Source organism: Crocodylus siamensis, chromosome 9 (assembly GCF_052110815.1).
Source record: "Crocodylus siamensis isolate JL-2025a chromosome 9, ASM5211081v1, whole genome shotgun sequence".
Taxonomy (NCBI): Eukaryota; Metazoa; Chordata; order Crocodylia; family Crocodylidae; genus Crocodylus; species Crocodylus siamensis.
The window spans coordinates 53,420,109-53,435,472 of record NC_143403.1 but is presented as its reverse complement, the minus strand read 5'-3'; the positions used below and the strand labels follow the sequence as shown (position 1 = coordinate 53,435,472).

Here is a 15,364-nt window from a genome sequence, read left to right as displayed (position 1 = left end):
AACTGGAGCTCGCTGAAGTCTGCACTCAGCAATTGCGACAAATTAGGTCATTGGTGCCTAGTTGGTATTTGGGTTTTTTTCTGTGCTAAAATAGTTTCATTCAGGGTATCAACGATCAAACTACCCTTCTGTGGAACAGGGTATTTTTCAATCCATCTTGTAGTCGAGCAGAAGAGGTTTCTGGTTAAGACCAAGTGAAAGTGAGACTACTCTTTTTAGCAGTCCCTAAAAGCTAATATTTCACTCTCAGCTTCTCCCACTCAACTGGGAGGGAAAGTGTTCTCCTTTACTTGTCCCAGCAAAGTAGACAACGGGATGTTTACTCTGCAGCACAGGAGCAGCCCCAGAATATAGCACACACAAAGCCCACAAATCTCTGCTCTTTTGGATACTTGGACTTCACTTAGACAAGGGGTGTAGTTTCAGGCATGGACTAGCCAGCAAAGTTTCTTGGGCTCACCCTCAGCTGTTGTGAACTGAAGTCACTGGTGAAAGAGGGATCCCATGTTTATCCTTACTTTACTTACTCTGAGCATAACCTGTCCTTTCTGGACCTACTGAAGGCAGATGCTACTAAATCATGATCCTCAGGGACAGAATCCTACAGCAGACAACTGCTTCATTCCAGAATCTCAATAATTTGTTTCCATTAGTTTATATTTTTGGGTGGCTGATGCTGCTTTAAAGCCTTCTCTTTTTAATGTTGTTTTTATTTAGGTTGTATGGTCCCGAGTTGAAGGTTACATAGAATGGTAAAACATCAGCCCTTCTGTAACTCCATTGGAGACACTCCAGGGATGAATTTGCTTCAGTCAGGATTCAGTGGAGTGATATGGGGCAAAATTAGGCCAAAATGGCTGTAACAGTAAACATGCAGAGTGACCCGTTGATAGGTCTGTGGCTAAGGGCAGGTTAATGTGGAAGCTGATCTAGTCTGTAATTGTTAAATTCCTTCTGTTTTCTCAGTTCCTTCTCTTTGCTCTTTCACTTCAGTCGGCTTCTTTCAAGTGCCACTTCTGCCATAGCTCAGCTGGGTGACAAGGCCCAGGCTCTAAGCTGAGTCTGCTATAAGTTTTCCTTTCTTAACAAACATGCACATTCTTAGATAGTAAGATCTTTTTTGGCAGGGGCAGTATCTCCCAGTGTATTTGAACAGCATCTGACCTACTCTATCGTGCTTCTGTAGTACAAAGAAGTAATATTATGTTAAGGCTCACAGCAGTTTGCTTACTGTATTCTATCTGCTCAGTGCTATGGAACTTGCACACCTAAAACTCCCATTGAAGTCACCAAGGGGTTGGGACTAAAGGTACTTAACTAGTTTAGGATTAAAAAGGATAAACTTTGATTCAATAAGCAATTTTGGTTCTCTTGATCTTGTGGACAAGTTCAAATAGCTCTTCTGCGTGAACAGGGCTAGAGAGATGAGTGGAGAGAGGCTTATAAATAGCAAAGATTCCTGCACCTGGTGGAGGGCACAGCAACCTTGTTTGTACTTAACACTTATCTGATGTTTTTCCTCTGCAGATTTTCCACCAAGTATTGGATGTCTCAGACCTGTACCGTCTGTGGGAAAGGAATGTTATTTGGATTAAAATGTAAAAACTGCAAGTACGTCACAGTTTCTAAGTTGCTTTTTTGTTCCTTAATGTTACAAAGGGAATAATTAGGCTCCCATTTCCTGAGCCATAGCAGCACAGCTCCTGGGTGTGTGTGCTCTGAATGGGGCTCAGATATACAAGCCCTTGCCTCATATGCAAGAACCTTAAAACTATATATTCTTTTTGTGATTTGGGACTAAGATACAGTGTGGGAAGCCAAGGCACTGGAGCCCTGAGTTCACTCAGTGTGTCCCCAGCTAGTCTTGCATTTGAATTTTGAACAGGCGAACATAAGGTGGGGAGAGGAGTTAGTTCAGTTTCCACAGTCCTGTTGATCCCCAGCTGAGGCTGCTAACGATTTTTATAATATAAACTCCTCTCCTGTAGACGCACTGACCCAGGACAAACAGGGTCACTTCCTGCTGACCAGCAGGTGTCTGTCAGATGGTAAGAACCTTCACTTACAGTAGATCTTGCCCAGTAAAGAAGCCATTACTTTTGCCCTTCCTTGCTTTGGTGTTTCCCTGATCATGATTATGAAAAGGCAAGGTTCAGAGAGGCAGGAGACATAACTCCCTCACTCTCCTCTGCTCCAGACCACTCACACCCCAAGAATCCTGACTCAGAGTCAGGTTCCTGGCAACACATCCTTTTTCTCTTGTTTTGGGCATAGAAGAAACTCTGCCCTCTCAGATAAAAAGCTGATCTAGCCCTGCTACTGTACAAATCCTTTCTATCTGGGCTGGCAAGCGTGGCACCTTCCTTTGGCTAGAGGGAGAGGGTTAACTTCTTTACTTCTAGTGTCTAGTTGTATAGTCTATCACAATCAGGCATACATTTTGTACACAAAAAGTAGATTAAAATTTTAATAATATTGATTGATTTGGGGGAGGATGCTAATTGGAAGAAAACCCTAATCCTTTTACTAGCAGAGAGATGGCACCAAAGGCATTCTGGAGTGGCAAAGTGGTGGCTAAGATTTGATTTGGGTTACTTGAGCTTCGTGTCCCAGACCCCAGCAGTATGTTGTGCCCATAAACTAAGAATGGTAGAAGCTCTTGAGCACCAATTGAGAAATATCTGTCTGATTATCAGTCCATTCCTGTTGTCTTTAATGGAAATGCAGCCTATGGCATAGCGTGACTGAATTTGTCCCTCTGCATGGTGCCCAGCAATAAATCAACTTGTGGCAGTAATTGTATTTACAGTACAGCTCTGTGATTGAATGTGAAAGTACATTAATAATGGATAATAGTGGAGAATTTTATGACCAATAATAGCATGTGAAGCTATACACACTGAGAGAGAAGTAATCAAATCTCATGCATCAAGGAGTAAAGCTTAGTTCCTGGAAGAATAGAAGGGAGTTTTCTTCCCCTTCTCCTGCACATGCATTGCTCTGATGGACACAGCTGGTTAGATACACTGTCTACCTTTGACATTTTGGGTGTTGGTTCCTCTTTGGGGGTGGGATCATCAGATCTGAGAAACTTATGATCTGATCCAGTATGGCAGATCCTGTGGTCCAAGACCAGTTGGCTTCTCTGTCATGACCTTTCCCCCTTATTACAGGAAATCCAGGCTGCTCTTAAGAAAAGTCAGCAGAACCCTTTGATTGTATATTCATGGGAGTTTTACCTTTGGTCTCATAGGACAGCATCCTCCAGCCCTAAATAAGTCTACTGCTGAAGTGGTTCCCACTTTGAATACCCAGGGACCCTACTTAGGATCAAGGCTGTTTAGTGCTTAGCAGGATCAGGCTTCTAGCATGTAGACAGTTTTTGGTAGTGTGATCCTGCCACCTCTCCTGTGTCCCTGAAGTTACCTTCAGCAGGACGGTACCAGTGAATTCCCTCACTCCCCTAATTCCCAGGCCCAGGGTGTTTCACATATTGTCCTGCGACACTTTTGCACACAAGGCTTCAGAGAAGGCAGTGCTGCAGCTGAGCAAGCCAGGAAGCAAAGGAGCTGTGCCAGCAGCTAAGATGAATGGTGGCACCTTGAGCATGCCTAGCACTTCAGATGTGTGTACTGCATGACAACGCTGCCTTGAGCTGCATTCTCTCTTTTATGCCATCAGCAAAAATCTTCCAAGCTTGTGTTCATCCAGGAAGCTCATTGTCTTCTAGAGGAGTCAAACAGATGAAAATTGCTATTAGGACATGATTTATTGGAAGTGGGCCTTACTTTAGATGACACAAAGTTGATAGGATTTAAATAGAAAAGCAGGGCAGATTCTGACCTATTTATGCCATTTGAAATCCAAAGTAGCCTTCCTAATGTGGAGATTGGCAGTTAACAGACAGTGGTTATTAAACTGGTATTGGAGACATAATTCACATTTCTAAGACTCAGAAATGTGTTGGATCACTTTTTGGTAACTGAGCCAATGCAAACTATATAATGCTGGCTGTGTTCCGTTAATTGAATAGCAATGAGCTAGCAAAATTAGGCTTAACTGCACGTAATAAATGGTATTACTGCCTCACAAAAGCTTGAATGCAAATTTTCCTCTTATAACAACTTTAACAAGGACTTCTAAAAAATAAATCTTTGAATCCCTTAAGAATTAGATAGTTTCCTGTCAATATCATTTTGTTCAGCTTTGGAAATCTCTTGCCCTCTCCTATTGCATTTCATTGTATAAAAATGGGTGGGTTTGATTAATGTTGCCAACTGACCTGGCTCCTGCAGATGGACAGAAATAGGTTTGTGTGCACTAGAAGCAAGGCAGTGCAGAAGTCCAGCATTGCTGGAACAGCAAAATGAGATTTGAGGTTCTTTGAGAAATACGGTGAAACTCACGTGCTTGAAACCTATTGCAGAAGAAGCAGAGGGCCTGGTCTGAGGAGCACTGACAGACCTTAGAGTTAGCAGGCATGCTGCGGAAATGCCAGACAGGGCTGAAATTGGGAAGCTGGGAGAGTGAGGTCCCAGCGTCTGTGTTGTGTCAGTCCTGGCTTTTCATAAGAAAAGAAACAATCCAATTTATTTCAAATGCTAAAATAAAATCAGGGAAATACTAACAAACTGCTTTAGCTCAGCAACTTCTGCTTCCCTGGTCAGCTACCGGCACTGTTTTCATTGAAAAGAAAAAAAAAGTAAAAGGAAACGAAGCAGGTTAAACAAACAGCCTCCCGGCTCTGGAACCTCAAATATCAAATTAATCCTCAACTCTCCCTCTAGGAATCTTTTTTTATAATAAAAGCTAACATGCATGACTCCTGAATTTTCATTACCCAGCTCATCGACTTGGATCTGATTTATTTATTATTATTATTGTTTTATCCCTCGCCCCTGCTTTTTTTTTTAATATTTCTTTTCCTTTTTGCTTGCCACAGTTGAGTGTCAAGTGCTGACACAAGCTTATTCTGATGGGGCTCTTGGTGCCAGACTGAGAGATCGAGATGCTTTTACATTACTAATTAGGAAAAAATGAAAAGGTTTTAGGGGCATTAGAGCCTGCTTATGGCTAGATGTGTGAACCATGGGTGAAACCCTCAGCAGACTCCTGCCCCTGGCTATGTTAAATAATAAAAGCTGTGCAGAATGTTAAATGAAACAGCCATTGCTTTAAATGGCCTAATTATTTTTGTTAAATGTCCTAATAATAAAACCATAAGGAACATTGCTCTGGCAGAGACATTTGAAGACAAAGAGAGGGAGAGAAATCTGGGTTTTAGCTGGTGATGTCCCCTTTGCTGCCATAGGATTTGATTAAGTGCAAACCTTTATTAGCATGGGATACTATTCAGGTGGAAATGGTAAGGTCTTTTCATAGAGTGCAACTCTGTGCTCCCCTTGGCTCAGCTGGGGTTGGCAGAAATGACCATTTCAACATCTCTGAGCTTGGGAACCCCCTGCCCACTAAAGGAAGAGCACTGAAGCACATTCTTTTCCATTTTTCATGGAAGGATGCTTGGTCTGGCTGTTATGCATGCCGTGGTCTACCACCATCTGACTGGGAGGTGGTTAGCAACAGTAGTCTGAAATCAGGCAGAAGGCAGGTCAGGGTGACACCTTACAGACTGACTGGTTTAGAGAGGCATGAGCTTTCATAGGCTCATTAGATGGGCAATACACCTTTTACCACCCATACTTCCTGGGATCCCTGTCTCCGACTTGGAGTAGACACCTCTTTCTACATCTACATTAATATTCCTTTGGGCTAAGCTTGGCTATGTGTGACAGTCTCTCTCCTCCACTGCACACAGACTTCACAACTGGTTCCACTTTACAACTGTTTCTACTTCTTCTCTTAGGCTAAAGTGCCACAACAAATGCACCAAAGAGGCCCCTCCCTGCCACCTACTGATCATCCATCGCGGAGGTAAGAATTCCTTTTACATCTTCGGCTTTCTGGATTTTCGTCAGGTAAAATTTTTCAGGAGCACCTAAGTGACATAGGAGCCTAATTCCCCATTGAGAGACAATGGGGTGCAGGCTCCTAAATCACTTGGGCACCTTGGAAAGTGTTACCGACCATCTTTTCCGCTTATAGGGAGACGAGCTGTCCGATGCGAGGCAGATTTGCATTCCAAACCACTTCCACCCACCCTTCCCCTGCCACCCTTTCTTTTCAGATTCCCCACAACACGGGGTAAGTGCAACAGGTTTTAACCTTTTGCTAACATTGAAAGCTGGCCTGGGTGGAAGTTTGGGACCATAGATCTGCAGTGGCTCTGTTGATGCATGCGGGTCTCATTTCACTACACGGCGCAGCAGTGTTCATGTCAGGCAATGGCACATTCAGATGCTAATTGCGCTATTGAAATCCTCTGCCTTCCTCTCCTCCAGGAGAGCAGTTCATAAATATGAAAAGGAAGTGGGCACATTTACAAATCCAGAAGGGAAGAAGGGAAACAGTGCACCAAGAAGAGTCCCCCCCCCCCCTTCGTTCACATTTTGGCTAAGCGTTCCCAGTGCAAAAGGGAGGAGGGCTGGAGATTACCTCAGGGAAGATCTTTAAATTAAGATTCCAAATATGCATTTAATTTTAGATCTAATCAGGCTTTCTTCGTATATTAAATACCATCTGATTTTTAAAAATATATTCAAAGAATAGATTTCTTTTTTGTGAGCTGTTTTTTTAATAAGTTGGTTTATTGCACCTAATGAGGCCAGTCCTGCTCTAGAAAAATGGAAATGGAACATAGTCTAATTCAGAGTTGGCTAACTGCTTTTCAGCTGTGGGCTGCCCTGTCGTGGTCCTGCTGGTAGGGAAGAGCCAGGACTTAATAAATATGTAGGGATAGTTTTTTGTAGTTGTGACACGCATAGACCATGGGGTTCTCTTGGATGCACTAGCTCCAAGAATGACTACCAGCCTGCCCTGATTGGAGTCGTTACGTAAGGGGCATTTGTTGGAGTTGCTACACAAGGGGCTTCAAGACCTGCTGTAATTAGAGTGCCCTCAGCATCCCATGTATCAGCATCCCCGTATGCCATTTTGCAGTGTGGTGACACTGATACATGAGATATGTAGGCTGGTTGGAGTGTGGTAATTAGCACATTCCAGCAAACTCAATTAATCGAGTCTGCTCCGATGCACTGTAATTACCCAAGGTACCCAAGAGTCATGAAACCTGGTCTAGTAGCAAGCAGCTAAGGGAGGAAACCACTGATCATGCTTCATGGCTCTGCCTCTCTGTAAACTCAGTGGTTCCTGAGTTGCTGGCTTTGCTCACCATTTATGATGCCAGCCTTTTGGAAGGTTATTTTCTTTTTTATTCTAGGTCAGTCTCCCACCTGCATCTCTGTCAACTGCTGACAGTTAGAAAACTAGGTGACTCCTCACCTCAGCTACTGCCATGAAAAGCCCAGTCGGTGTCAATGTAAACCACTGCCCTGGGAGTCCTTTCCTGCAGAAGTGCTCTGAGTGTCTTGCTCCATAAATGAGCATCACCCACCCCTATCTCTTTGGGAAACTACAGATCAGGGACAAAGAACATGTCTTTCTCCATGTGGGAGAACTGAAAGCATTCTGAAAATATGGAGGCAGTAGTGCTTAATGATAAACAGATGGGAGGGAGAGAGGAAAAAAGTTTACAGGTGTTGGTTAAGATTTGCGAAGGGGAGGCTCTGAGCCAGTCCCTAGGAGGGGGTGAGGCCCCTATGCATGGCCAGAGCAAAGTCCCAGTTGCCTGCTGAATTGTAGCCTGGAGGCTGGTTCTTGGGAACAGGGTGGTGTCAGAGCAAAAGTTAACACCTAGGTAAAGTTCAAGACGCAGAAAGCTGGTGAGGGTCTTTTTTACTTGTCTCCTTTGACTATTCCTGCTTCGTAGTACTAGCTAAGCAGCATTAGAGGATGCAATGACATGAAACTATGGATCTCTCCATCCCCTCTCTCCTAGGCTGGTGTTCAGAGTAAACAAGCCAAGCTGCCAGAGAATAGGCATTAAACTCCACAGCCCGAGGTTCAGTGCTGTCTGCTCCAAGGGATGGAGCCTGAACTCCAAACATTTCCCCCTAGTCTCCCAAGCTGGAACTTGGTCTAACAGTTCCTTACTGGAGTTCAGAGAGCACCCCTTGATCCTGCTGCAAGTGGGTTCAGGACACTATTCCCTTACTGGTACAAATTAGGAGTCATTTAACTGGAATTGGTGTAAAACTGGCGCCAGGCAGAGAACAAACAGCACTACAGACTGCAAACAGGCTCTAGTAGCCAGGGTGTGTAATCACTGCTGGTGTGAAGTCACAAGTATTTACTTTAACTTATAAGAATGCACAATGGATAGTCCACCTTCTGCACTGTTGACGCTAGCCATTGATCAACTTGTTCCTCTTCTAATGGTGCTTTAAGTGCCTCTTGATCCCTTAGGCATTAACCCAGAGTGTGCTTGGATTGGCTTTTGAAGGCTTTCACTGCAGAACAGTGTGGGTGAGGCCAGGGAAGCTGGCAGTTTGAGGAACAACTGTTCAGCTCATAAGTGAAGAGGTTACAAGGGGGACTTCGAAATTTAGCTTAGTCATTACAAATTCTGGAAGTAGATCAGAAGTCTTTAGGTGCAGGGCTCCTCCAGAGTGACCTGCATGCAAAGCTGAAGTTTTGTTTTAAAACTTTGATTTCTTTCTCTCTCTTTTTAAACCCCCCCTCTCCCATCTCCCTTCTTGATCCAGCAAGATTAGTCCGAACAGAGTCTGTGCCGTGTGATATCAACAATCCTTTAAGGAAGCCACCCAGGTATTCTGATCTACACGTGAGCCAGACGCTACCCAAAACCAACAAAATTAACAAGGTGAGATGTGCTGCTTTCCTTTCACCCAGGCTGTTCATTTTGTCTTCCATCTATTGGGAACAGATGCAAATACAGTCTCAAGTCACAAGCAAGATGTAAATTGCTTCAGACTTCCCAATGCACACACATGAACAGATTCCTTCTCCCCACCATCTTCTCCATAAGAAACTGCCAGGCTTCACAGTGTGTAGTGTGCCAATCTGTTTATGGTATCATTGTCATGGTTACAGCAGCCAGTTGTGAGGTTGCATTCGGGGGAATAAGAAACAGGCACACACAAGCTGTTGAGAGAGAGTGGTTCTGTTTTTGTGCCAGTGACCTTAATTCTAAAGCATTAAAGATGAGAGACACTGAATGATGACTAAGAAATTTTGTCTCCAAGCAAGCTGTTTTCCAGCATTTTCCAAAGCGTGCAAGCAGCTGTTTAAACATAGAAGTAAACTGGACATTTACAGATCCCTTGTGTGCAATGCAAGTGGGTCAGAGCTTGTGAAAGGAAACAAAAATGGTTTGGCTCCCCACATTCCTTAAACATTTACCCTGTATGCGGGAGATTCTGTTGCAGATCTGAATATGGTCCATGTGGATCATTGATGAATCTTTCTCCCCTCCCCCTGAAATCAATTGGACAACAGGGGAATAAGGGAAGCAGATTTGGCTCCATATTTTGGAACTTCACTCATTACTTCTGTACCAACCATTACCTGCTTGGCTCGTTAGAGATGGAATGATGGACCTGTGGTAAAATCCCAGCGCTGGGAGTTGTGACCCGAGTTTCTATTCCTATTTCTATCACTGACTTTTTGTGATACCACAGGCAGATCAATTAACCTTTCTGTCTGCCTCAGTTTCCCCATCTATAAAATAGAAATAACACGGGAAGACTGTGACACTTAATCTATTTGGCTAAAAGGCTCTAGAGAAAAACCAGCTGTTGTAGTTAGTTTTCCTCCTTTTTAATTCTGTAGCAAGATGGAGCTAGATGCTTTTCACAGGGAGAAAGGAAAGTGAAGAGGGTTGTGGAAGTTAGAGATCTGTGCAGCCTCCTTCCATAACATTCATGGCAGTGTTCACAAGTGGTCAGTGAAAATCCGTCTCCATTAGCAGGTGTTCACTTGTTCATTTCAGGAAAATGTGTGCATTGCTGACTGCGGGCTTGTCTGCATGTGGAGTCACTCTGTTCTGACATGGCTGTTTCATTCTTATTCTGGAATAAGCATGTCCTGTTGCTGTGTAGCCTTTACCACGTTGAAAGGTTTTTCCTGGTCGTTAGCTGCCATTTTCTTTCTTTTTTTATCTCCATGTACGGAGTTGATAACTGCAAACTGCATTGCCTTTGCTTCCACTTCAAGTTAGTGAATATGTGTTCAAAACACATTTCCTTAGCCTTGTGAGGGCAAGGCTGAAGGTGCAATGACCTCTTGTGATTATGAGAAATTCTCTGACCCTTCAAGGCTGCCAGGTTTCTCCACTATTCTGTTTCCCTTTCACCTTCTGGCCTCCCCTCCAAGGCTTATGAATCTGCCTGTTATCTTAGTACCTGTTGTGGGCAATTCTGTCAGTGCAGCAGTTGGCACTGCAGGCACAGTGTGAGGCTGAGCTGTGTTGTCCTGCTTGGAGGTGAGTAGCTTCTGCTTCCTTTTTGCCAGCAGTTCCCAAACTAGGGCTTGCAGTCCCAGGTGGTGGTGTGGCATTTAGGAGTGGCGTTGTGAGCCTCACAGAGCCCTAAATACTCTGTGTCTGTGATTAACGAGTGGGGATTTACCTGGCCTTACGTGTTCTGTAGTAACTGTACCTCATAGTAAGTGAAACCTCAACTGGATAAGAGTCCTGTCTCATTCAGGAGTGAGCTACCCCAGGTTAGGTCTCTCCCTGGGGTAATTATGGGCACAGGGAGAGTTATTATGCAGGAGTGATGTAAATCCCTGCCTCCACTTAAGGCCGGGTGGATGGCTGGTGGTAACTGTATAGGGAGCTGTATAAAGTTATTTCCTCCTGTAAGTGGGTTTTCAACCAGAAGTTTGGGAATTGCTTCCCTCAGCCTTGTTTAGCTGAAAAGCAGTGCCTGCCTTCTGATGGGCAACGTGAAGCACAGCAGGTCCTGAGAAACATAGTGTGAACTGAATATTGATGGCTTGCATGATGCATATAGTTGTGATATACAGAGAGGACAGCCTGCAAAGATCTCCACAATGCACAAAGGCTGACTCCTGCTCCATGTAGTAATAATACCTATGGGTCACCAATTTGTCTGAAGTGCCTCACAGGTACTAATGAGTTACAACACTCGTGAGCTAGATAAATATTATTGCTTCTCTTGTACAGAAGGGAATGCCAATGGCAAGGCAGAAAAAAGCGTAATTTTTTTAAACGCTGATTAATTTAGGGTGCCCAGAATGTGACTCTTCAAGCCTGGCTTTCAGAGGTGCTGAGGTCCTGCAACTTCCATTGAGTTCAGCTGGAGATTTGAACATATTGCATTTCTGAAAGAGGTCTCCAGCTGAGAGCTGGACAATAGGGATCTGTCTGCAAATATAAGGGTACAAGGCTTTCCCAAAATAAGCCCATCACCAAGGTGGAGATCAGAAATTCTGACACCACAAAGCCTGCTCTACCAGTCCGAGCATGTGCATCATTAAACACTGCGTCAGAACATGTCTTTGCGGGGGGGGAACACCAGTATATAACCCTGATCTGTTGCCCATATTGGAGCTCTCACCCTCACCTTGCTCTCACTGCTTATGAGATCACCTCCTATTGAAAAAGGAAATGAGGAAGGTGTGTCCTCCCCACAGAAGCACATTAAATTTAGAGTCCAGCCAATTTCTATTGGTCATTCAGCTCCTTCCATCTGAAGATATCCAGCAGTAACTAAAGTTTCACAGCACCTCTCTGAAGGTGGTAGGTTAAGTACCATTATCCTCAATAGCTGAGAAACTAGGGCATGGAGGTACAGTAGCTTGACCAGGGACACAGAGAGAGTCAGAATTGGACTTACCACCCAAATATTGTGACCTTTAGTCCTGGCTGTAACTAATAGGCTCTTCCACTTCTCTAGCTGCATAATCTCATTATGCATGGCTACATGATGCAGATTTAAAGGTGAGGCTCCACATTCTGCCTGTTTGACCTGGAGATTAGCCTTTCTGAGGCCAAGAGTCCAATCGTGCTCTCATCCAAGCCAATAGGAAAACTTTCATATGAGAGTCCCTATGTTTTGATATCGTGGGGGTGGGGTGAGAGAGGAGGAAATCTCATAAGTCATGGGCCACTGATGCCTCTCGAGTCTGGCGGGGCACCAGTGGGGCATGACCGGGGGGGATCCCCTAGCGGCTGGTTGCCAAGCACACTGGCAGAGACAAATTCAGGGGAGGCACGAGCACTCTCCGTGCCCCTCTACCAGCCGGAGCACTTGCTGTCAGGGAGGGCACCAGTGCTCCAGGGGGGAGGGGGGAGACATGCCCCCTCATGCCTCCCTATGCGTCACCTGTGTCATGAGTGGAGAGTTAGGGAGCCTTCACCTCCTGGTTTGCGCTGGTTGGTGGCACTGCCTGCAGGTGCCAGAAAGGATCACGTTCCTCTGTCTGCCATGGAAACATGGATATTTTGGAGGGGAGGGAGACTAGCAGATTTTTCTCTCTGAAATAGTACCTCCCAGTTTGCTCAATGGTCTGTTCAGCCATCTGCTGGGGCAAAACTTCGCAGATGGCATTTTGGGTTTCCAGGCACGTCTGTTTATCCAAATCACTAAGGGACTGATATGTATTTCACTGTATCTGGTAGAAGCCGAATAGAAGTCTGTTTAGGGGGATGTAAACCAATGAATCAAAGAGCTGCACTAATTAATGAAGCAGCCCTGGACCCTCTACAGCAAGCAAGGATGCTAACTGTATTGAGGTCAGCGGCTGTACTGCAAACACTTCATACAGAGGGCTCTTTTGTTAAAATGTTTGTCCCCTAGTGCTGCCTTGTTTTGTTCTTTATTTCTTGTGGTGGGATTCAGACTTTTCTTACAGTCCCTGGGCTAAATTCTGTTCTCAGTTGAATGGTGTAAAACTGAAGTAGACTCATTGTCTTTTAAGTGTTACCCCAGATTTATACTGGTATAAATGACAGCAGCACTTGGCTCCCTATCTCTCTACCCTCCATATCAGAGTTACTGCATGTAAAACACTGGTAAAGCTAGAGCCAAGATTAGGTTGGAACATAGAGTATCTAATGCTCCACATGTCAAGTTTTTCAATGTGTTTGCCATCAGGGAAAAAGCAACATTTGCAAAGGTTATTTTCTTTAACAGCTTAAGAATAAAATAGGATCAATGTTTTCAAAATAGCTTGTGTCCCACCAGTCATACTCCATTTCAGCTTGTAACTCTCCAGAGGCATTAAATATAACCTGAATTCTGGATGGTTCATGCTCTCCATTCTGTTTGAAACTTCCAAAACATGTATTAAAAATAAAACATACAGAAGCACAAGAATTTGATCATGTTCTTGACAAAGCTGATAAAACCAGACCTAGCAGTGCACCTGGCTCATTCTTTCCACTGCTCTGTATTAGCAGTGGTAGAAAATGCACAGATTTATTTTAGATTAAATTTGATGTAGCCTGTTGCTTGCATTAGGGATTCTTTACACTATTTGTATGCAGTCCTCTGTTTCCCTAATCTTGTTGCATGAGATGAGAAAGATCAGGCCCTAACAGTGACAGAGTAGTGTAGCAGAGCTGGGGGCCAGATGTGGCAGGGTCTCCCCTGGTGACCTCTCAGTTCTCCACCTCTGACCTTTTTACTGACCTGCCATACCTACTTTAAGAGAAAGAGGAGTTGTGGGGAGCTGCCTACATCCTAGGGTCTCGCTGGTCTGGCCTACTCATCCACACAACTTTTCTGTACACATCGTCTCCTATTGGCTATCTGTGGCCTCCAGCTTCCCCTCTAGCCATGCCCATGTCTCACAGGTGTTAACAAGTGATCAGTTCAGCAGGCCTTCAACCCCCTGGGACCTTCTCCACCCTGCCAGGTATATAAGCTGCTGATTAGTCTCTGCCTTTCCCAATGCAAAGTTCAGCTATGGGTCCTTGGCATTTGCCTCCAGTCTCCTTGGGTTGTGGGCCTCTGGCCCTAATCTCCACCCCTCTTGGGGCCACAGGTTCCTGACCCTGGCTCCACCTTATTCTGGTGCTGGTCTTCTGGCTCAGTCTCTTCACCATATCTCCTCACACTGCCAGCACTGGCTCTCCCCCTCTCGGGGTATACTGTTGCTTGGGCCCCAGCCTTGACAGGCTCAAGTGTGGCCATGCCCCTGAGCACTATTGGGACCTCCTCCTCCCCTGATCAGTCCCAAACCCGGTCCACTAGTGCAACTCATAACAGAAAAGTTCAACCCTATAATCAAAATCAGGCTGCATAAGAAAGTTCAGCTCACAGGCAACTCATAGTTCCTTAGTACTTTGCTTGTTGTGAGGTCTTAAATGGTCTCTCAGCCCAGTGTAGTACTGAGCCCCCTCCTTGGCAGTGGAGCAGTTAGGATTCATGAGAGTCTCCCAGCCACAGTCATCACAAGGAAGCTCCTTTCCTGGCAGCCTGCATAGACAGACTGCCTTCTGGTCTCAAGCCAGGGCTTGTATAGGGCCTAGGTCCAACCTCTCCTTCTCTTGTTATCTCTCAGCCACCACAGGTGTCTTTCTTAAGGCTAACCAGCTGGCCTTTAGAGGCGCTGCAAGCTGTGGGTTACATGAGCTAACTGTCCTGCTTCGCAGTACCTTGCAGTAGGCAGACCATAGTCCTCCACTCGTCTCTGCCTTAATGGACTGTTGCTGTGCTGCAACTTCAGCAATAAATACCTCTCCAGCCTAGGATCCAGGCAGCCTGTCCTTCTGCTACTCTTCAGTGAGCAGCCTAGTCCACCTGAACTCTTTCCCACTGCCAACTCCTTCTCCCTAGTAACAGGGAGTCCCTGGCTTCTTGTTACAGTAGGTTTAAAAACAGTCCTTTGGGATTGTGTTATAAGGGTCAAGATGCTCATAACACTTGTATCATACTACAGGCACTTAAAACATGGGAGTCTGCACCTTAAAGCTTGTTAAGTGCCCCCTGAGTATCTCAAAGTTACACCACTTCAGGTGAGGGTTAGCTACCTAGCTCATATTAGGGCAACTGCAGTCTGCTCCACAGAGATGAAACAAGCAATTTACAGTCTTCTAGCAGTCCCTCCACATCCAGAGCAAGGATAGGGTCCAGATGTCCTACTCCTAGCCATGCCCCTGCTTGCTAGCCCTGTAGCGGTAAGTCAGAGCTGTAAAGGCAAGAAACCCTTAACATATGTTCGCTCACAACGCATTCTAACTTTAACACTGCTTAACACTCCATAGGTTAATATGGTCTAAATGAAACGTGTAACTTTACCCTCTAGATGGGAATTCCAAACAAAAGGAAAATCCAAGTAGAACTTAATGGAAAAGTTCCAGATAAGAGGAAGGGAGATTTTAGAAGCCATTTCAATTCATCCTGAGTAGCCAGTTCAC

At 44.9% G+C, this 15,364-nt stretch overlaps 1 protein-coding gene across 1 annotated transcript in view; it reads left to right on the top strand.

Moving 5' to 3' along the window:
- KSR2 (kinase suppressor of ras 2) overlaps positions 1 to 15,364 on the top strand; it is a 291,041-nt gene that overhangs the window by 171,306 nt on the left and 104,371 nt on the right. Inside the window, exons 8-10 of the mRNA XM_090063955.1 lie at positions 1,528 to 1,611; positions 5,864 to 5,929; positions 8,713 to 8,839. Of these exons, the coding sequence (XP_089920081.1) occupies positions 1,528 to 1,611; positions 5,864 to 5,929; positions 8,713 to 8,839 (277 nt within the window). The remainder of the gene's footprint in view (positions 1 to 1,527; positions 1,612 to 5,863; positions 5,930 to 8,712; positions 8,840 to 15,364) is intronic.